This window comes from Anguilla anguilla, chromosome 12 (assembly GCF_013347855.1).
Source record: "Anguilla anguilla isolate fAngAng1 chromosome 12, fAngAng1.pri, whole genome shotgun sequence".
NCBI classification, from domain to species: Eukaryota; Metazoa; Chordata; class Actinopteri; order Anguilliformes; family Anguillidae; genus Anguilla; species Anguilla anguilla.
Window position 1 is genome coordinate 18,635,944 of NC_049212.1, and position 22,855 is coordinate 18,658,798.

The 22,855-nt window shown below is 40.9% G+C and overlaps 2 protein-coding genes across 6 annotated transcripts in view; both read left to right on the forward strand.

Moving 5' to 3' along the window:
• LOC118209379 (extracellular calcium-sensing receptor-like) overlaps positions 1-2,101 on the forward strand; it is a 28,670-nt gene extending 26,569 nt beyond the window's left edge. The window contains exon 11 of the mRNA XM_035384635.1: positions 420-2,101. Coding sequence (XP_035240526.1) covers positions 420-1,321 — 902 coding nt within the window. The 3' untranslated portion in view covers positions 1,322-2,101. The remainder of the gene's footprint in view (positions 1-419) is intronic.
• Positions 2,102-6,128: 4,027 nt separating this feature from the next.
• On the forward strand, positions 6,129-12,426 carry LOC118209345 (extracellular calcium-sensing receptor-like). Of its 5 annotated transcripts, XM_035384590.1 has the most exons (7): positions 6,129-6,382; positions 6,642-6,939; positions 7,191-7,400; positions 7,746-8,012; positions 8,889-9,116; positions 9,755-9,878; positions 10,328-12,426. In XM_035384590.1, the coding sequence occupies exons 1-7, from the start codon at positions 6,165-6,167 to the stop codon at positions 11,218-11,220; spliced, it is 2,238 nt and encodes a 745-aa protein (XP_035240481.1). In that variant the 5' UTR covers positions 6,129-6,164; the 3' UTR covers positions 11,221-12,426. The 5 variants fall into 5 exon arrangements, with proteins under 5 accessions (XP_035240481.1, XP_035240476.1, XP_035240477.1 ...); XM_035384585.1 differs by having other exon boundaries at positions 7,191-8,012; XM_035384586.1 differs by having other exon boundaries at positions 6,642-6,858; positions 7,191-8,012.
• Positions 12,427-22,855: the final 10,429 nt, after the last annotated feature.

Below are 22,855 nucleotides of genomic sequence, written 5' to 3' on the forward strand. Positions count from 1 at the left end.
AGAAAAGAACAGAAGAGCACACGTTATAATTCCAAGACGTTGGCAGGCTATAACCAAAACTAGGCTACTGCGCCGCATAACATACAAGTTTGATTTGAAGTTATTATGAAAATAAATTGGTTTGCGGCTGAATATTTTTAAACATGGCGGCTGAAAACAAACACAAAAAAATGCTGCGAGTACTCGACCAATCAGAAATGTTCAGCGCTGCAAGCTCCACCCAAAAGGTTCCTGTACTTTCGGAAAGTACTACCCCCCGAGCAGGAACTTTTTGGGGGTTAAAATAAAGCCCGGAACTAAATTTAGAGCCTAGTTCCTGCGGTGGAAACGCACTGAGTTCCTCAAAAGGTTCCTAGTTCCGGGGTAAAGTTCCTGCGGTGGAAACGCGGCTTTAGATGCTTGTTTGCATCATTTTTAAGGTTCAACAGAGTGCCAGAAGTGCCCAGATCGATTCTGGTCGAATGCTGCCCGAACAACCTGCATTCCAAAAGAGGTGGAGTTCCTGTCCTTCCAGGAGACCATGGGGATCATTCTTGCTGCTCTTTCAGTCTCTGGGGTGGTCCTCACAACCACTGTCCTTGGCACCTTCTTTTTCCACCGGGATACGCCCCTTGTCAGGGCAAACAATGCAGAGCTGAGCTTCCTGCTACTGCTGTCACTCTCTCTCTGCTTCCTGTGTGCACTGGCCTTCATCGGTCGCCCCTCTCTCTGGTCCTGTATGTTGCGCCACACGCTGTTTGGGATCAGTTTTGTGCTCTGCATTTCCTGTGTCCTCAGCAGGACGGTGGTGGTGCTGGTGGCCTTCCGTGCCTCAGTCCCTGGCAGCAACATCATGCGGTACTTTGGCCCAGTGCAGCAGAGACTGGCCATCTCCCTCTGCACCTCTGTCCAGGTGCTCATCTGTGTGCTGTGGCTGGTTCTCTCACCGCCCATCCCAGCCGAGATACAGGGAAGGAGTGCCAGGATCATCCTTGAGTGTGATGTGGGCTCAGGGGCTGGATTTGCCTGTGTCCTGGGCTACATCGGCCTGCTGGCAGCCATCTGCTTCCTGCTGGCCTTTTTAGCCAGGAAGCTCCCAGACAACTTCAATGAGGCCAAGTTCATCACCTTCAGCATGCTCATCTTCTGCGCTGTCTGGATCACCTTTGTTCCTGCCTATGTCAGCTCCCCGGGGAAATACACAGTTGCCGTAGAGATATTTGCAATCCTGGCCTCAAGCTATGGACTACTCCTCTGCATCTTTGCTCCCAAGTGTTATATAATCCTACTGAGACCTGACAAGAACACCAAGAAGAAGATGATGTCCAAAGAAAAGTCATAAACCTGTGATTAAATGTATTGTTGAGAAATATTCAGGTGATGTCTAGAGAGAATTTTTATCTGCTTTTGTTTAGATATTGGGTCAGTGGACCAGTAAGCATCCAAAGCTGAAACTAGAACATGTTTTTAAGCTTCATATTCGGTAAATGCAAAAAGTTCATTAGTTTTTAAGAAATTAGTAATACTTCTGATACTTTTGGTTCTTGCCTTTCTCTATACACAGTTGGCTTGTAAACATTAAAGCAAAACCACTCAAATATTACATATAATGTATAACCTTCAATAATACATCATGAAATACATTATACATTATTCCAGAAACCGAACTGATGAAAATAAACCATATTTTTCAAGCCAAAACACTTTTTTTGACCATGAAGCATGCCACATTTATTCTCCTTGTCATTTTACCATCACAGAATAGAAACAGAAGAGAGCAAACTTTGCTCCGTGTGGGAACCCCTCTCAGCACTGTGATTCCACCCTACACATGTAAATTCAGTCACCATCAAACCCCCTTGTTTTTCTCTGAGATTCACATTTACATTTATCAATACACTTTTATCAGATAGTTTCCACTCTGCAGGCCTGTAAATGGGGAGTGTCACCATGACTCAATCAATGTAGTGGTGGATTCAGGGAACATACGCTGGGTGCTTGTAAACCCACCACCAAATTCATTCATTACAATCATGTGATGGGGTTGATAAAGACTTCAATGTGGGGATGAATAATAGTGGGCAATGTAGCTCCAGAAATTAGGTTTAACGCTGTGTGGAGATAACACCTTTGACATTTTCAGTTTTTAACTGAAATTGAGTCTTTGAATAAACTGAAGAAATTGTTTTTACAAAAATTCAGAACTTTGTATTTTGTTTTTCCACTTTGTGTTTTGTTGTGTTTTACGCATGTTAGCGCTTTTCTCAGTGTGCCAGTAATATCATTGGATTACTTTCATCCCATTGTGGTAGTCCTTTATCTACAGTGTCAGTGGTCTTTTACTGTTGCTGTTTTAGCAACATTAATACCCTGTTCCTCAAATATATTGGTTTGTGTGAATCTATCATCAATTTAACCACGGTAGCAAAATAGCCTACAGTATATATTTTATTTTACATTTTATTTTGCTGCTAATGTTTGATGCACAAAGAATAAGGATCAGGGAATAATATCTCTCTTCCCCTCCTCCCTCATTCATTTGCTAACTAGCAGGCCAGAGGAGAGACAGACACATTTGCACTATCAATACCTAACTATTGTCTGGCAGTAGGGGCGTGAAGAAAATGGCACAAATGGCCCGTATTTATTTACGGAGTCTAACTCTGTAAACGGTCCTAAATAAAAGTCATTCTGTCAGACTTAGCCTACATTATTGAGTTTGAATTAAAATATCCATAAGTTAATGCAATCCTAAAAAAGAAAATGTTTTTATTAGTTAGCTAGCTGGCAGGTATTAACTGTCACAAACAAGTAGCTGCTAATTAGTTTTATGGCCACCTTCATTTCCCTTATGTTTATCAAACAACTACAGTGTTTCCTTAGCAGACTCCGCTTCAGTGGAGAATGTTATTGACCAGTCACCACTCTTGGGTCAATCAGTTCAGCACTACTTTCATATAAAGTCAAAAATCTCTGCAGCTGTAGCAAAACTGGTGTTAGCAACCGCAGACTGAATCATGCAACTGACTTCTTGGTTGAAGTAGTCCAGGCAGTGTATGGTAGGCCTATGCTATGGCTTATCACTGTCTTGGTGTTTCTCTTAACCTTTTGGTTTTAATAAGGACATCAAACTGGATTGCCATTTTTAAATGGGTGTTCTGCTAGAAATGTAATCACAATGGGTGTTCCATACTCAAACAAATTCTCCCTCCCAGGTTTTGGCACCAAAAAAATCACACGCCATCGTAACACCCCTGGGGGGGAGATGCAGCAGTTCTGGGAGTGCACCATTGGTTGTTGCATGGAGAGAGAGCACACCCACACGAACACAAAATCAAATAAATGAACATTTTCAGGCTTCCCCCTTACGGGTTCCAGGAGAAAACAAAAAACTTAAACAACAAATTAAAATGACAAAGACAAAAGAAAGTAAAACGGAGGGACCATTTTTCAGCACACCACTCGTAGCTGGCCAACTTTTCAGTTGATCAGTTTCTTTCTTCATCTTGTTGTGTGCCAACAAACAAAACTAAATAAAGACTTGCACTATCAGCGTGAGGTCCTGGTCTTAACCACCAACTGTGGAGAGGAACACACCTTTAAGTACCTGGGCTGATTAGTTAACACAACCCAGGTGCGTGTGCTTTCTCCACCAGCTGGCACAGCCTAGACAAATCTGCTCTAACATCATCTGCTCTTGGCAGTAGGCTTGAGGTGTCATAGATTCTTCCGGGATGGCTCTTCACTGTCACTTCTGTGTTTAATAATCAAACTTGTTTGAATCTCAGGAAAATCAGAAATTTTGAATATGTTATTAAGATTTAGAACTTGTAATCCTATTGCCTAGGCGAAAGAAGGCGCCGAGTTGTGCTCTCATCCGTGTTGCACTCATGGCAGCACTCAATGTCAAAGAGACTGGTAAACAACAAGACACGTTATTATTTCGTCTGGAGGGTATGCCATCAGGTAGCCTAAAAATAAAGTTCATGTTTGGGTCATGCAGTCCATGTAACCAGTAGGCTATACATTCCAAATGGAGGAGCCATGGAAAAGTGTAACTCCATCACACTTAAGGAGTGCCATTTGGAAATATTATAGGTTTTATTCCATTGGAGAAAAACTAATTACCAAGGAGAAAGTAATCTGCAATGTAGGCAAGTGGCAACTGCCCTACTGAACCCTCTGAAGGAGATTGGTCAGTTTAGTTTAAGTAAGCCATGCCATTGTTGTGAGTTAATGATGGACTCATGCGTTATAATTTTTAATTTTGTTTCAGCAACAGTTGATATATCATTTCATTTCCTTGATGTGAACAGCTTCATTGGCATTGTTGTGATCTTCCTGGGTTAAGCTACTTAGTTACAGGTCCAATGAGAAGTTAGACCATAATAATTATATGTTTATATGCTTTATTGAAATTTTGACGGTAGAAAATTCATTTTTATGAGATTTATTCAGACGTCCTGCATAACAATCTGATTTCCCTCTCAGGAGAAGCTTCTTCTGATGAGTATATCCACAACTTCCAGTGCAGTGTTAAACCACAGAAAATGGCAGTATGCAGGGCACAATCCACAAGGCTGCTTAAAGGGAAAGAAAAAAAGGTCATGTGGTTGGCTATGATTGAATCTAGCTGTAACACACACACACACTGATAACATATTCAGCCTAATCCAGCCCATTTTCTACCTGTACCATGTGCTGTAAACTGGGCTCCATGTCTTTTCACAAAAATGCCAAGACTGAATAGCCATGCACAGTGCACCAATGCGCTCTGCCTGTGCCTGCACCCCTGTGTGCCATGTACCATTGATTCTGGAAAATGAAGCCCAAAGTGTTCTATGTCGATATGTGTAGATTACAGTAAGGCATTCTTTGGATTTTGCCATACTTTTCACTGTTTTTAAGTCCTTACATTTGTTCATTTAAGCAGTGACAAATGTAACAACTCTTGGTCTACATAGCCTAGCATGAATGTGTGGCGTGTGGGGAACTTTGAATGTTTTGTAATGACTACAGTTAGCATTTAGTATATATGTTGTAATGAGCCCTTGATGTCATCAGTTAAATATTGGTATTCTTGTTTTGGTGTTCACCTGGTATGAATACTCCCCCCTAAATATAAGCATAGTGACAGTACTGTATTTATAAAGATATCAGAAAAATCCTGACTGTTGTAAGCTTAATAGTTAATAATTGTTTAAACAAGCACATATTGTAAAAAGAATATGGTGACATACACACTGCAGATAAATACGACTGTCACAATTTGACTCATTACCTGAAAAATTCAGGTACAGAGTACAGACACAGTTAGTCTGCATAGTGCATACCAGTGGGCTTGTGCACTTTCAACACAGCATCATCAGAGACTTGGAGAACTGTCAGTCACTTAATAATTAAAGAGGGGAGAGATATATACAGAATATACAATGTTCTATAGGGAGAATAGGGAGAGTTAACAAGCCTATAAACACAAAAAACAAAACATACAAATACACACATGCAAATACTCACATGGACACAAGACACAGCGACACGTATAAGCACGTATTCATTTCAACACACATAGAATACACACATACACAAACAGACACACAAACACATACACGTATCTTGCCTTCAGCTGTGCACATTTACATCAAAACACCTATTTAACTTACATCTCCTATTGTTGCACTTGTTATTAATGGCATTTAAGTTCAACTCAAATGAATAATTAACACTCATTTTCCAGGGTTTGTTTTTATCACATCCCTCTACCAGTAACTGGACTGCACCATGCTGTTTGTGACTCAAACACTTAATGGGGAAATTCTGTAAGGGAAAGCAGTGGAGAGGTGAGAGGGGTCTGCTGTGGAAAAACATGTTGAAGACAAACAGCACTCAGAGCACATTAGAGAGGGAGTGTCAGTACCAGACTCCAGGGTCTTCTGAAATAATTACCTCCAGATAAAAAACAAGGTAGTTTAATTCTTTCCCATTGGGTTGAGGCCCCAACCATTCACTGGGCTCCACCAGGGTTTACACAATTACACTTACACAACAAGCTTATTTTGTCTTTGTTCTTGTTTTTTTTTAATGCAGGGACTGAGTCCTACATAAGGAAGCCTCCCTCATTTTCAGTGGGAGAAGTCTGACCCCTCTCCCCCATCTCTCTGTCCCTCCTCCCGCTCCTGCAGGAGATGGGTGTTCGTACCTGGTTATGGCTGTGGGTGCTGTTGGTCCTTGGAGCTGTGTGTGGGTTAGCAGAATCCTCCTGCCAGCTTCTGGAGACTCTGACCTCTCAGAGTTTGTATAAGGAGGGTGATGTTATCATTGGAGGACTTTTTCCTGTTCATTTACAGCCACCTGAGCCCAGCCTGGACTTCACACAAAGAGCAGCACTTTTGCAGTGTCAGAAGTGAGTACATTTGTCTCTATCTGTGAATGTCTTCCTGTGTCTATGTGTGAATAATTCTGTGAATGTGTCTGTATATACCTGTGAATACCATATTTATATACAGTATATGTGTGTGTGTGTGTGTGTGTGTGTGCGTGTGTGTGTGTGTGCATAAGTGTAAAAAGTTTGCCGACCATCTACGTCAGTTTGTATCTGAATTAGTGAATATCAGTCACTACCTTTCTAGCATTTTCTATTTCTCTCTCTCTCTCTCTCTAAGTTTTTATTTGCGTGGATACCGTTGGCTGCAGACCATGATCTTTGCAGTAGAAGAGATAAACAGAAACCCACAGCTGCTACCCAATCTCACGCTGGGGTATGCCCTCGCTGACACCTGTCTTGCAGACAAAACAACTATAAGCGCTGCACTGGGGCTGGTAACCGGGAAGGACCCTGTTGTCAACCCGTCAAGCTCCAGGTGCGGTCGCACTCCCAAGGTGCCTGTCATCGTCGGTGATGCCCGCTCCTCCACATCTATCATGATCGCTGACACACTGGGAGTCTTCAACATCCCCATGGTGCGAAATGGAACAGCACAGCAGCAAATCAGTGATCATTAAAGAAAACCATTAGGACTCATATTCTTCCTAATACCCAAATGCACTAAGAGACGATAGTGGCATTTTCAAAAATGCCTCTCCTGTGTATTTGTTGTTTATATTTTGTGATGCTGTGTTTGTTTTCTGTTTGATGCTTTATTGACATGACCTGGATGTACCAGAAGCAGCATTAACCTGACAGGCTGGTGTGTGAACTGTGTGCTCCCCAGGTGAGCTACTTTGCCACATGTGCTTGCCTTGGAGACCGCCAAAAGTACCCCACCTTCTTTCGCACTGTTCCCAGCGACGCCTTTCAAGCCCGGGCCATGGCACGTATGCTGCGCCTCTTTGGCTGGACCTGGGTGGGTGTGGTGATGGGAGATGATGACTACAGCAAGTCCGGGATCCAGCTTCTGCTGGAGGAGCTGCAAAACTCTCAGGTGTGTGTGGCCTTTTCTGAGGTCATCCCAAAGGTCAACTTGGAGAAGAGTATCCCGCGCATTGTGGCGATGCTCAGGCAATCCACAGCCAAAGTCATCATCACTTTTGCCATTGCCACAGACATGCATGTCCTGCTGAGTGAGGTGTTGAGACAAAACATCACCAACAAGCAGTGGATTGCCACAGAGTCCTGGATTACTGCCAGCTTCATCTCTTCTCCTGAAAACCTGGCCTCAATGAGTGGCACTATAGGATTTGCCTTGCGCAAGGGCAACCTTCAGGGTCTCAGGTCATTTCTCACCAGGTTTCAGCCCAAAGATTTGCCCTCTGACCCCTTCCTGCAGGAATTCTGGGAGGTGATTTTCGGATGCTCTTGGAAGAATGACCCCTCCCCTTCTCTGTCTGCCATGCCCCATTGCACAGGGTATGAGAGCTTGGACAATATTGAAAACATTTATACTGACGTCTCCCAGTTGAGGGCCACTTACAGTGTGTACAAGGCTGTGTATGCCATCGCACATGCCATTCACAACATGCTGTCCTGCCAACCAGGAGATGGCCCCTTTGAAAATGGGGGATGTCCAGATGTCACCAACCTCCAGCCCTGGCAGGTAAGAGTAGGTACAGAAACATACTGAGAGTATCAGCATCCAATAATACATTGGGTAAAACTATTAAAAATTAATAGCTTATTAATTTGAGTAAGGGATTTGTTAAAAGCATACTTACTGGTGGTAGATCATTCATTTATCTAAAATTCACAAATACACATAAACGTGTAAAACATGAATATATTTAAAAGCAGTTGTAAGTCATTTCATAGATACTCCATAAGGCATTATTATTTAGTGCCTATATTAGTATCCTGTATGTATAACTCATAGATGCAACATTTTAAAAGAGAATAAATGTTTTGCACAACATTAGTTAATGTATTTATGAACACTTCCAAATAGTGTATAAAGGTTTTTAATAATCTCTGAATAACATGCAATTTGATGAAATTAATTTCAGTTTGACGTAAGTTTTGCCTCCAGTTGAAATGGAATTTACTCAGAGGCTTAAAACGGTTAAAACGATTGTCATGAAATTGTTGTACTGCTCAGTTATTGTATTCATGAAATGTGCAATTAATTTCTTATTTTCTTAGCTCCTCCTGACATGATGCTTGCTTTTGAGTTCCTCATCCATTATCTATGACATATTTAGAACAGTTAAAAAATTTCTTGACTGATATTGTTTAATACATTTATTTTACACAAATGACTAATGATTACAAATTATGGTACTTAGGCTTTTAACAAGTCTATCATTGATTATCTTTTAAAATATTTTTTATAGATGTTGTATGTAGTGTGAACCTTAAAAGATTCAGATTAAAGGTGAAGTGCCAGACATTCACTTAAAAATTAGGATTTATTTTTCATCGCCATACCTTTCATTTTGTTAAACAATGTTGAAAATACTGATCTTCCTTGTCTTGGAAGATTCTCCACTACCTCCATACCGTAAACTTCACCACGCCTGTGGGGGAAGCTACACACTTTGACGAGAACGGTGAACCACCGGCTGCTTATGACATAATTAACTGGCAAGTGGGGGCGCATGGAACATTGGAGTTTGTCAGGGTGGGACAGTTTGACTCTGTGGACGGATCTCACAGCGAGTTTGACATCGATGTGAAAAGAGTCGTCTGGGGCGGTGGCCAGAAAGAGGTAAATGCGAACTGTGAATTTAGCATGCCATAAATATAGCCTGGGAGCATTCTGGATCATTTCTGGACTGGCCTACTCATCATTCACACATTCTGAATTTGGGTTATGCATACTCAGATTCTTAGCACTCCAGACTAGCTGAATGATCCCTACACTGGCAGCCATTATGAGTTGTTAACACCAACACTGTCCGGAAATATTAAAATCAGCAGCAAAAATCAGTTCCCTGCTAGACGCACATATGGTCTGGTGATGAGGTGTTCCCAGTACACACTGTGGCATGGTGACAAACTTCTGAATCATATAGTCTTCAGTAGTAGCTTATCACATGTGTGATGTGTGTGTTTGTGCGTACACGTCAGTGTGGTAGTGCTGTGTAACATTATAACAGATCACAAGAATTTTAACTGCATTGGCGAGATGTTATGAAGAAATGATGGTGCACATGTGTGATGTTGAGAGTTTTTTGTGCATAGTATGCTGAAATGAACACTGAACACATACAACATAAAGAGTTCAGTTTGAGCATGTGAGAATACAGTATGATGAAAGGTGCTGTGATGTTGAGGGTATAAAATGCTTTCGAGTGAAGCTCAGAGTTAGAGGGATGCTCTGTATGTTGTCTTGGGTGTATACAGGTGCCTATGTCCGTCTGCAGCATGCCCTGTCCCCCAGGCACTCGGAAGGCTGTGCAGAAAGGAAAGCCCATCTGCTGCTTTGACTGCTTACCATGTGCAGAAGGAGAGATCAGCAACACCACTGGTACTATTAATCATAAACCTTTTTTAACCATGATGATGAGCAATCACCCTCATTTTCAGCACCTGCACAAAGATACCGAGAATCGTTAAGGTCAATAAATGTATATGGCTACAATTTTTATTGCACAAAGATAACTTTCAAACAGACATATTCAGTCTGTTTGTTACATATTGAGTGAGCAGGGTGGCCAGTGTAACACATGTGCATGTGAAAATATCTGTAATGATGACCTATCAGCCAGGACTGGGTATCTGTGTGTCTTGCTGTTATTTAGTACATGTCAAAAAATGCACTAAAAGCATATTTCATTGTGCACATCATATTACCATGGTTTCATTTTCTATATAATCTCTTTAATTTTAGTTAATGGATGGAGCCAAAAGCTATATTTTTTATGTTTTCATTTCTAATACCGCTCAATACATGTTTTTGTTTTTATCATTTTTAAGGTTCAACAGAGTGCCAGAAGTGCCCAGATAGATTCTGGTCGAATGCTGCTCGAACAACCTGCATTCCAAAAGAGGTGGAGTTCCTGTCCTTCCAGGAAATCATGGGGATCATTCTTGCTGCTCTTTCAGTTTCTGGAGTGGTCCTCACAACCAGTGTCCTCGCCACCTTCTTTTTCCACCGGGACACGCCCCTCGTTAGGGCAAACAATGCAGAGCTGAGCTTCCTGCTGCTGCTGTCACTCTCTCTCTGCTTCCTGTGTGCACTGGCCTTCATCGGTCGCCCCACCCCCTGGTCCTGTATGTTGCGCCACACGCTGTTTGGGATCAGTTTTGTGCTCTGCATTTCCTGTGTCCTCAGCAGGACGGTGGTGGTGCTGGTGGCCTTCCGTGCCTCAGTCCCTGGCAGCAACATCATGCGGTACTTTGGCCCAGTGCAGCAGAGACTGGCCATCTCCCTCTGCACCTCTGTCCAGGTGCTCATCTGTGTGCTGTGGCTGGTTCTCTCACCGCCCATCCCAGCAGAGGTACAGGGGAGGAGTGCCAGGATCATCCTTGAGTGTGATGTGGGCTCAGGGGCTGGATTTGCCTGTGTCCTGGGCTACATTGGTCTGCTGGCAGCCATCTGCTTCCTGCTGGCTTTTTTAGCCAGGAAGCTCCCTGACAACTTCAATGAAGCTAAGTTCATCACCTTCAGCATGCTCATCTTCTGCGCTGTCTGGATCACCTTCATTCCTGCCTATGTCAGCTCCCCTGGGAAATACACAGTCGCTGTGGAGATATTCGCCATCCTGGCCTCAAGCTATGGACTACTTCTCTGCATTTTTGCTCCCAAGTGTTATATAATCCTACTGAGACCAGACAAGAACACCAAGAAGAAGATGATGGCCAAATAAAAGTAATAAACCGTACATCACATGTATTGTGTGTGCTAAACATTCAAGTGATTCCTAGAGAGAATGTTTATCTGCTTTTGCTTAGATATTGGGTCAACGGGCCAATCAACTTCCAGAGCTGGAAGCATTTTATAACCTCTTAAAAATTAACCTTAATTAAAAAATAAACTAATTCATACTGAAGATCTTCCTGACACACAAAACATCAAATAATATACCATAGATATTATACTATGAAATGTAAAATATTCAATTAGAAATCAAGCAAGAAATGTTAATTATTCCACACACCAATCTAATAAAAATAAAACATCTTCCCTAACACAAAGCATCCCACTTTCTGTTCTTCTACAATTACAGAATATAAGCAGTGGAGTCCAAACTATGTTCAGAGTGGGAACCCCTCCCATCTCTGCTGCATTGCGATTTCACCCCACACTTATAAATTCAGTCACCATCAGGACACAACACACACACCATGTCACTCTCTGAGACGCACATTTCCATTTCTCAATGGACATCTGGCCGTTTTACATTTTCATCCCTGGCTTTCTGGAATATTCCACTGTCCTATGATTTTTTAACTTTGTTCTTTGTTTTTTGGGACTACATTGAGTGAAATAAGCTGTGGTTTGGTAACTTCTTTCATTCATTTTTTTGTGTCTGTGACCTGTCCATGTCTGTAACATTCATTGCTTAAGGTAGTTGAACTTTTTCTTTACATTAAATGTTGAATTTGCAACTTACATTTCTTAATTTTACTCTGGTTTTGAGTTGTACATCTTTGAGGTTGATCCAAGAGGTAGCTCTGCCTATCAACAAATTTGCTATTTTTGCTGACAATTGATATATTTGATAATAATCACCAAATTAAATCAAATAAATATATATTTTATATGTTGAATAAGTGAGAATTTTTAACTGTTAATCCGCTTAATAATTTTCACATGTAGCACACTACTTATACAATATCTTGAATAAAACTCACCTGGGATTGATCATGATTCTTGCACTTTTCATGCCTAAAATTGATTACCAACAAAATGTTATTCTTAAAGTGTGCACAGCGCCCACTTCGAGGAATCACATGCAGCCCTCAAATGTGCAGTATGTGAAACTAATTTGAACTGTATCAGTATTCAGTGCTAAAGTCTTTATATCAATGAAAATCATGATGGAATAAATACATTTCTGTCCATAATAAAGTCAACCAGTTGTAATGATTAATCAAGTAAGCTACATATTACTTGGTGAAATTTGTGGACGTTTTCATCAAGTGGACACAGCTTTGTGAACATCATTTATTTGAATTTTTTTAATTAGTGGACTTATCAAAGGTAAGGTACTATATTACGTTCAGCTGGCATATTCTGGTGCTGTGGTCCTGTAATTGACATGATGTTGCTTACTATAAAATGGTGACGGAAATCACAGAGATTTCACATTGCCCATTATGTGTTTTCTCATATTTTGCTCAGGTCTGAATAACAGTCAATACCATATAGATAAAATATCTGGAAGATACAGAACAGCAACCCAATACTCAAAGCTAAAATAGAAAATGGGATAAAGGCAAGCCAGACTACACAATCTGATAATGCTGAGGGTGAGATTGTATGTGAGTTTATAAGTATGATAGTGAAAGCAAGAACACTCAGTCTCTGCTGCAGAGGGCCAAACCACTTCATGACATTACTGCCTGGATGTTTTGCCCTGAAGGCAACTATAACACCACTAATATTACCTCTATCCTGGCTCTCCCCACAACAAACATCAAAGGAAACATCTTTGGGGTTATATAATATTTTGTTATATACACATCCTCAATTTGTTAAAAAAAAATGTAACCAGCGTAGCAGTGTATTTTTGTAGCTCAGCAAACATATTGCCACTCCACCCTATCAAAAGCTTTTTCCGCATCCAAGGACAGGATGGCAGAAGGGGAGGGTGTGGAGTCAAACTGGTCTATAATGTGCAATAACAAAGAAATATTATCTGAAGCATGTCTTGATATTATAAATACAGTCTGATCATGATGTATGAGAGAGTAAATATAGGATTTGAGTCGGCGGGCCAGGCATTTAGCATATATTTTAATATCAGAGTTCAACAAGCTAATTGGGCAATAACTGACACAATCTAGGGGGTCCTTATTTTTTTTAGTAACATAAAAATCAATGCTGACTTCTGGTCACTGTGAAATGAGCCAATTTCCAAAGAGTGGTTAATTGAATTTAAATAAGGGGTTTCCATAGGAGCAGTAACCATTCTGGAGGCAGTCCGTCCAATCTGGGGGAACGACTTTTATTCAGACCGCAGAGCTTCCTACAGTTCCAAAGACAAGGGGGGATCTAGCAAAGCTGCTTGATGCGGTGCAATGAGCAACTGCTTAGCTAGCTCATTGCGGATCCAGGCCCTTCATATATATCCTTTATTTAACCAGGTAAAAGTCTCATTGAGATTAAAATCTCTTTTTCAAGAGTGACCTGGCCAAGAAAGCAGCATAAAAATAGTTACAACAATAACACAAGAATACAAACAGATAAATACAACTGTCATACAATAGAAATAAGTGAACACAACATCCAGTTAAAATGCAATACAAGGTCAAGGACATAAACAGGTACAATTTTCTAAAAACGATATCAGTTAAAATGTAGGAGCAATCACAATGACCAAGAGTACTATTTTCACGATCCTTTAAAATTGACTTAAATTTCCCCATAGTAACTAGTTCTGACAATTTCAGGTCCTTTTGTACCTTATTCCAGGAAAAGGGGGCAGCGTATTTAAAAGCTGTTTCGCCCAATTCTGTCCTAACTCTGGGAACCAACATCTGCAGGATTTCATGGATTTGTTCTTCAGCGTTGCCGCTGCTTTCAGTTTAGGGAATGTTGCTTTTGATCACACAGATGAGAGGCCTCGGAGAGCACGCCCCCTGCTCAAGCAGATAAATGCTCTCATTGACTGATTGCTTGTAAAAAGCCCAATGGTGAAAGTTGTTAAATATGAGTAGCTGTAGCTTCAGCGAATGGTAAGTTCACAACAGAATGGTTTTTCGTTTGTTTCTTTCAATTTGTTCAATTTGAAAGACTCAAATGAACGAGATGTACTGAAAGACTCAAATGACCAAAATTAACTGATTGTGCTGGATGTGCTGAATGACTCAAATGAACTGAAAGATTAAATTGGTACAAAAAACTCGAAAAGTAGCCTTGCTGGGTGTATAGCATAGGCCTACTAATGCCTAGTGCGAGCAGAAGCGAGACAAACAGAAACAGGAAATTCTATATGTTAGGCGAAAGAAATGTTTAGATTTGTGAAAAATAATGCCACATGGATGATTATTATGATGTTAATGACAACCTTGATGACAACTTTTTAAACAGCTCTATGAGAGCATTTTTCCTCATTTGGTAAAATGGAATCTCCTGTCCATCCACTACCGAAGGGTGCTTTCCTGGCGGCCTGGAGGATAGCTTGGCGATCAGAATAACGAAGATCAAAATTAAAAATCAGAGCTCTTGATCTGTCAGTTAAATTAGCGTTTTTATCTCACTTAATCTCAATGTTTCTGCCAGATAAAGTTGGAATCCAGTGGGGCAGCGATTTAAATAACAAGGCCACTGCATCAGAGCCTTCGCTACCTTCACTTAGACCGACAACTCGAGTATTGTTTGAGTTCTTTGGCTGCAATCCTCTCGCTCTGCCATTTTGGGTTCCATCTGGTCTACTCTGGCGCAGCACACAGATGTTAGCCTGGCATTCTTTTCCACCTTAGTTTCCAACCCCGACATGATTGTTTTCATTTCTTTAAATTTGCTTCGCCAGCTAGCTCTGCCTGCATGGAGCTCAACTTTTCCTCTTGGTGACTAAAATTGGGACTTGAAAAACATGTTGTTTCTCTGCTGAAGTTTCCAGAAACGCCATAAGCTTCGAATGACCAGTTTTACTCCTTCCTAGGAAGAGGATGCCAACGTGAATAAAGACATCTTTCTCTGGCTTTGTGACAGTATCCTGGGACAGTACTAAAGTAGCAGATATAGGCCAATTATCATATGGCCAAATTACATACATTTAAAGCAGAAAAACGAACAAACGCGAGCCCCTCTTGCCAGTGCATCTTTCAAACATTGAAAAAAGTGGCTCCTCATTCCTCTTGCTTTCCACTGCAAGAGTCTATAATTCAATGGAATTGTCAGCTATGCTTCTATTGCCTTGACGAAGGGATATCAGGCACCTCCCTGTCTTCCTTCCCCTCCCAGGCTGATCAAAAACCTTTGGTCATCACCTCTACAAACAGCCGGCTGGTGCCTACCTCTCTAAGAGTGGTGGCCCAAGGAAGCACTCTCCCAAACAGCATTGGAATCACAAAAGCCACCTTCAACTGCTCAAAGGGGAAAGGCTGTAATTCAAACGCAAGAGAGCACTGTCTCAAAAAAAACCTGACACCTTTGTAGCACTCCGGGGGTAGAAGGATTGACTCATTAAACTCAGGGGTCTGGTTACTTGGGCTGGAGGTCTAGGCTGGTGCTGCTTTCTCCCTCAAAGTACTTTGCTCTGACAGCTGCTGGACAATGGCTGAAAGGGTGTGAAAGCTCTCAGAAATGGACTAGATTAACTGCCTGTGTCTTGGTGGACTAACATCTTGGCTGGACAGTACTCTGCAGATTTGGCTGATCTCTGTTTGGTCACTGGCTTAGTCTTTCTGGAACAAAGGGAAAGTAGGAGCTAGGCACAGAGTAAACCTTGAGGGAGCATGACTTTGGGCAAAAATTACTAGGCCTTTACTTAGACAATTAGTAAATAATACAAAACAACAAACAGGCAAATATACGAGAGAGGTACAAGAGGACATGGACTAGGGAACCACTGGAACATGAGAGGCAATCTAAAATACTAAGTGGCAAAAGGCAGAAACCTAGGAGCTTAAATACTAACACTAACAGGTTCAAATGACTACGCTAATGAAACCAATTAACACAGAACAAGAACAGGGAAGAAACTTAAACTGGGGAGCTGGCACCCTCTGGTGGAGTCTGGCAGGAACTGTGACAAGAAAAATTAGAACACTGGAAATTTAATTACCACTGTCAGAGCTTGGCGATAAGTTTTTTTTTTTTTTTTTAATTGGAAGAAACAGTTGAAATACCTTAACCAACATAATTATGGAATAATCTGTGGATAAAAAATTCAAAAAGCTTCTCTAGGTTGGAAAACAAGGGTATATGTGTTATATAACCAAATAATGACATTTAAACAGTTACAAACCACATTTAAACTAGCAACAAAACTTTTAGAAATATCCAAATTGATAATTATGTAAACTAAAACTTTGAGACAAAGGCATATAGTAGTGCTTTGCAGGATATATTAAACCTAATAACTGGTTGCACAACCTTAAGCAGCAATAACTGCAACCAAACATTTTCATATATTCTGATATCAGTCTTTCACATTACATGGGAGGCATTTTAGCCCACTCTTCCTTGCAGTCTGCTTTAAATCAAACAAATTGGTTGGTTGTCAAGCATGAACTTCTCATTTCAGGTTCTGCCACAGATATCAGGTATGGTAATTGTTAAAAATGCAGTACTACACAAGACGTCAACACTGTTTAACAATAATTACATGTTCAACTAAGCATCCTGCAATTGTGTTGATCCACTGCCCTCTGGTGCACATATAAGAAAGTACAATACAACACACTTTTTGGGCCCCTTTTTCCATCATAATCTACAGCTTGAAGAAATTTGAATCCTTCACAACAAAATACTGATTTAAATTATTATTCATCACAGCTTGTATTCATACCTTTCACAACGCTCAAGTAATCAATCATTTAAAATGTGCCATTCATTTTTTTTTTTTTTTTTTTGAATGTGCCACATAAGTGTTAAGGCAATACATCTACTATTGTAGATATTGTGGGGAAATAATTTTAGCATGTACAGCTCTGAAGTGAAAATTTTCAACATTCTACTGTTTAGTAATGTTACACAGAACCAGCACACTGTCAGTGTATACATGCACACACACACACACATATGCACATGCACATACACGCGCACACGCACACAGCACAGCATCCAGAAGTTTGTCTCCATACCACAGTGTCTACTGGGAACACTTCATCGTAAGGCCATATGTATGTCTAGCAGGGAACTGTGCTTTGCCACTGATTTTGTTATTTCTGGACAGTTTGGGGTTATCTTGTACTTGGCTGCCAGTTGAGAGGTCGTGCAGCCAGTGTGGAAAGGTCTGTGTGATTTATTTTCCAGAACGCTTCCCTCCCCGAGGGCTTGTTTGCAGAGCTGCCGATAACCTCAACTCAGAGACCCAGCAGGGTAGAGAATGAACTGGCCTTTACACTGGGAACAGTAGCTCGATGGGTGCCAACAGCCAGTGGGTTCTAGATGGAACTCAGTCGCATAGCTCTGTTGGATTTAAGAGAGGGAAGTGCTGAGAATAGTATAAGAATATAAATCACCCGGGGGTGTCTCGTGGCGTAGCCTGTAGAGCACTGTCCACATGCTCATTACGAGCCGCAACCTTTGTCGCACGTCTCTCCCTCTCTTCCCCCGTTCTTCCTGTCTCTCTACATTGTTTCAGATTCAGTCCAAAAATATAGAAGACAGAGAAAAGATTTGGTCCAAAAATCTGAATACTGAATAACAAATTCTCTCTGACTAAATGTATGCAATGTTAAATGCTTTACCTCATTCTGGCCTCCACCCCAGACGATTCTTTTCACGTCAATGTTAAACTCACTGTGAGATCTGTCCACAGAGTCAAACTGTCCCACCCTGACAAACTCCACTGTCCCCTGTGTCCCCACTTGCCAGTTAATGATGTCATAAGCGGCTGGTGGTTCGCCGTTCTTATCATAGTGGATAGTCTTCCCCACAGGTGTGGTGAAGTTGATGTTATGGAGGTAGTGGAGAATCTTCCAGGACTGGGAAGATCAGGATTTCCAACAATGTTTAACAAAATTGAACAAAGAATGGTGAAAAATGAAAACTATTAAAACTGTATTGCCAAGTGAATGGCAATTTAATATTAAAGCTATTTACATGAAGTTATGTAAGACTGAACAAAAAATCTCTGGAGAGAAAGCTGAACAGTGAATGTTCAATATTAGAGCCTTGTGCATGTACATTGGTGTTTGCAACCATGTAATTGTCCTTTTAAAGTGAATTGTCAAATAACTAAACTAAAATAAACTAAAAGAACCTGAGAAGTAAATGCTGAGCAAAACCATTGAAATTATAAATAAATATTTTAAACATCATATTGCATGTTTTATACTGCAGAACAAAATACATACAAAAGTTATTACAAAATACATTAAATACTTCACTAACAATGTTTATTAATAGATAAACAATAGTAGACATCAAGTTCTGTTTTAACTCAGTCATTATCATTAAATAAATGCATCAGTTAAGATAATAAACAAAAAAATAGAATTAGAATTAGTGAGGCATTATGAAAAACATGCATCTCTTCAGGGAGAGTATATATAATAGGGAATATTAATAACCAAGCCATACACAGAAAATGTTAATAAATGAAACATATTTGACTAAAGCATAAAAATAGTATGTTAAGAAAAATGACCACAGATGTCATTCTGTTTGGTGTAAACAAATTTTGTATGAGCATCCTAAAGGCAGGTAAGTACATATATCAAATATAATTTTTGTGAACATTACTGGCATTTAATTCAACATTTAAAATTGTAATATATATTTTAACTTAAGTGGTTTTTTTAGAAAGAATAATCAAACTTCAATATGAGCCAGAATTGATTGATATTCTGGAGATAATTTAATCATCCAAAAAAGTAGTTTTTAAAAATAATACTGTTTTACAAACGATCAGCACACAGTAAAATGCCCAGTGTTTATTCAACTTTTAACCAATAACACAATTTAACACAGATAACAAGTGAGCTGAATTAACACGGGACATTTTACTGTGTATGCTTTTAAGAAATGCCTTATTCATGAGCTATAAATATATACTATGTTTCAGTTCTACTCAATGTGTTATTTTATACTGATACTTATTACGTTTTGGTGCTTACTCTTACCTGCCAGGGCTGGAGGTTGGTGACATCTGGACACCCCCCATTTTCAAAGGGGCCATCTCCTGGTTGGCAGGACAGCATGTTGTGAATGGCATGTGCGATGGCATACACAGCTTTGTACACACTGTAAGTGGTTCTCAGCTGGGAGAGGTCAGTATAAATACTTTCAACATTTTCCAAGCTCTCAGACCCTGTGCATTGAGGCCTGGCTGATAGAGATGGTGTGGAATTGTTTATAAAAGAGCAACCGAACATCATCTCCCAGAATTCCTGCTTGAAGGGGTCAGAGGACAAATCCGTGTGCTTTAAAGTAATAATCTCGAAGATTTTCATTAAAATAAATGTTTGTCAAGTCACTATCTATCGCCGAATTAGGTAACACAATGGTGATTGAGCCTATTATTATATTCATTTATATTACTATTATTATTATAATTTGTGATTAAAGAACTGGGTGTCTGTGGCGACATTCCCGGGAAAAAATCACAAGCGGCGCATAGGTAGTGACGCGTTTTCCATCACCCATGAGTGGTTGGTCTGCCAGAGAGGATAGGCAGAGCTAAGGCAACAGGCTCGCTCTTCAACTGTGTGAGCGGTGTACTGTTTTTTACAATAACAGAGAAAAGGGGGGGGGGGGGGTTATGGAACCCTAAAAAGTTTTTGGGAAACATGAGGTCATATTATTTGTTGATGTAGATTTCGTATTACATTTGATTACAATGTAACGTTACTAAATTACATATCTATTTGCACAGTTAACGCTACCTACCGGACCATGTCAAGACAGGCAACATTAGTTTAGACAACGTTGCGCACAGTATCCATCTCTCATATCAGGTAATGCTGCGTTAAGTAGCTAGCTAATGTAATTAACACAATCTAATGTCAGCTAACAATTTGAAAAAAATGCTAGTTAACGCTACCGACCGGTACCGACCTCGCAAACCGTCTCTCGAATGCAATGCTACCTTGTTGCAACGTTGCAATGTAGCTAACTGAAGGCCAGTTCAGATCAATGATTCCCAACGAGACTGGATGGAACTTGCAAAATTCCAAGACGTCTGATTGTAAACGTTCTAAAACTGCACTTGGCGATTTGGCAAGGTGGGTCTTTTGAGACTCCAGGCAACGGCTTCAGACGCTCTGCAACTAACTAGTTCACACCGCTGCAATTTTCTCTGCAACATTCTAAAACCGTTTTGTCTCGTTGCGAATCATTGATCTGAACTGGTCTTAACGTTACCGTTATTTACATTGCCATCAAGTTCATCAATATATTAAAATGATTGGAATAAAGCCGGGGTATAGGTGGAGCAGAGCCGGGTCTGATTTCTGTGTAAAGATGTCAAGCCAGAGAAAACTAAATAAAAGAATACGGCAGTATAGATCAGCGTTGTTATTATTTTATTACGCTTCCTCATATGTTCCTTCAGCCTTGATGCCCTTTTTTGATTAAATCTCCTTTGTTTTTGTTTTATTCTTCTTGTTCTGATTGCTAATTTAACACCCAGCTCAGCAAACAGTTTAGCTAGCAAAACCAGAAACACCAGGGGTAACATTTTGCAAGGCAGTTGTTTCAAAAATATCACACAACAATCATTCACGAAAAAGACTGTTTATTGTGCGCGAGATACATAATTGCACGAGCCACAGCGAATCCCGCAAATTCTTCTCTGCAGTGTAAAGATGTTCATACAGGGCAAAAGGTGGATAAAGAACGTTTGTGGAAATTGATCATCACTAATTCTACCCCAGGTCTGCTACAGAATTTTAACCCGGCTCGGCAGTGTAAAGACAGCTTAAGTTAGCCTAATGTTAGACAATGAATGAGTATGTACATAACGTTACTTTTATAACAACCATTTTTTATTCAGTAAATAGTAAGTGTCACGTCACACAGGCGACACTGGTTGGATCCGGTTGGATCTATGGGAAGTGAGGTCCAAAAACACACCTGCAATTACTGCTTCTCGCCATTGGTACCGCCAAAGAGAACGAAACGAAAATCTTCGAGATTGTAACTTTAACTTGGTGAGAAAAGACCTGAGACCCTGAATGTTTCCCTTGCGCAAAGCAAATCCTATAGTGCCACCCAGTGAGGGCAGGTTTTGAGCAAAGCAATGGCGATGGTGGTACTCCATGACTCTGAGGCGATCCACTGCTTGTTGGTGATGTTCTGTCTCACCACTTCCCTCAGCAGAGCATACATGTCTGAGGAAATGGCAAAAGTGACAATGACTTTGGCGGTGGAATGCCTGAGTGTTTCCATGATGCGTAGCATACTCCTCTCCAAGTTGACTTTGGGGATGACCTCAGAAAAGGCCACACACACTTCAGAGTTCTGCAGCTCCTCCAGCAGATGCTGGATCCCAGACATGCCGTAGTCCTCGTCCCCCATGACCACCCCCACCCAGGTCCAGCCAAAGAGGCGCAGCATGTGTGCCATGGCCCTGGCCTGAAAGGCATCGCTGGGCACAGTGCGGAAGAATGTTGGATACTTTTGGCGGTCTCCAAGGCAAGCACATGTTGCAGAGTAGCTCACCTGGGGAAGCACAAAGATCACACACCAGCTAAATGTCAGCTAAATGCTGCTCCTGACACATCCAGTTAATTTCCAGAAAACATTCAAAAGAAACAAACACAGCATCATACAATGTCAATGAAAATACAAGAGAACATTTTGAAAATGGGTCTATCCTATATTCTTTCTGAGCACATTTGGGGATTAGGAGGGATAGGAGTCATAATAAGTTTCTTTAATGATCACTGATTTGCTGCTGCTTTTCCATTGCGCACCATGGGGATGTTGAAGACTCCCAGTGTGCGAGCGATCACAATAGATGCTGAGGAGCGGGCATCACCCGATGATGACAGGCACCCTGGGAGTGCGGCCGCACTTGGCACTCGTAACGACAGAGTCCTTCCCGGTTACCAGCCCCAGTGCAGCAGTTAATGTTGTTCTCTCTGCGAAACAGGTGTCAGCCAGGGCATACCCCAGAGTGAGACTGGGCAGCAGCTGGGGGCTTCTGTTTATCCCTTCCACTGCAAAGATCATAGTCTGCAGCCAAAGGTATGGGGTAGATAGAAACCTGAAAGAGAGAGAGAGAGAGAGAGAGAGAGACAGAGAGACACAGAGAGATAGAGAGACAGAGAGAGCGATGGGAAGGAGGTAAAGACCAAGCTAGAAAGCTAGAAATTTAACTTGTAGATGCTAGCATATATCAACTAATAAATTCATATAGAAGATCTGTGAATGTACTGCACACACACATACACAGACACACACATAAGCATGGACTGTACACAAATAAAATATTTACAGGTATATCTAGGCAGATATTCACAGAAATAGAAAACCATTCGCATACATTGACACAGGTTAATTTCCTGCTTAAGAGTTATGCGCTCACCTCTGACACCGCAAAGGTGTTACTCCTTGTGTGAAGTCCAGGTTTGGCTCAGGTGGTTGTAAATGAACAGGGAACAGTTCTCCAATGATCACGTCACCCTCCTTATACAAATTCTGAGACATGAACGTCTCCA

Excerpts from the sequence above, each read along its gene's own strand:
- LOC118209345 (XM_035384585.1), top strand. The coding sequence starts at position 6,165 with ATGGGTGTTCGTACCTGGTTATGGCTGTGGGTGCTGTTGGTCCTTGGA. Across the intron at positions 6,940-7,190 it reads GAGTCTTCAACATCCCCATG|GTGAGCTACTTTGCCACATG; the intron begins GTGCGAAATGGA and ends TGTGCTCCCCAG. Across the intron at positions 8,013-8,888 it reads CCAACCTCCAGCCCTGGCAG|ATTCTCCACTACCTCCATAC; the intron begins GTAAGAGTAGGT and ends TTGTCTTGGAAG.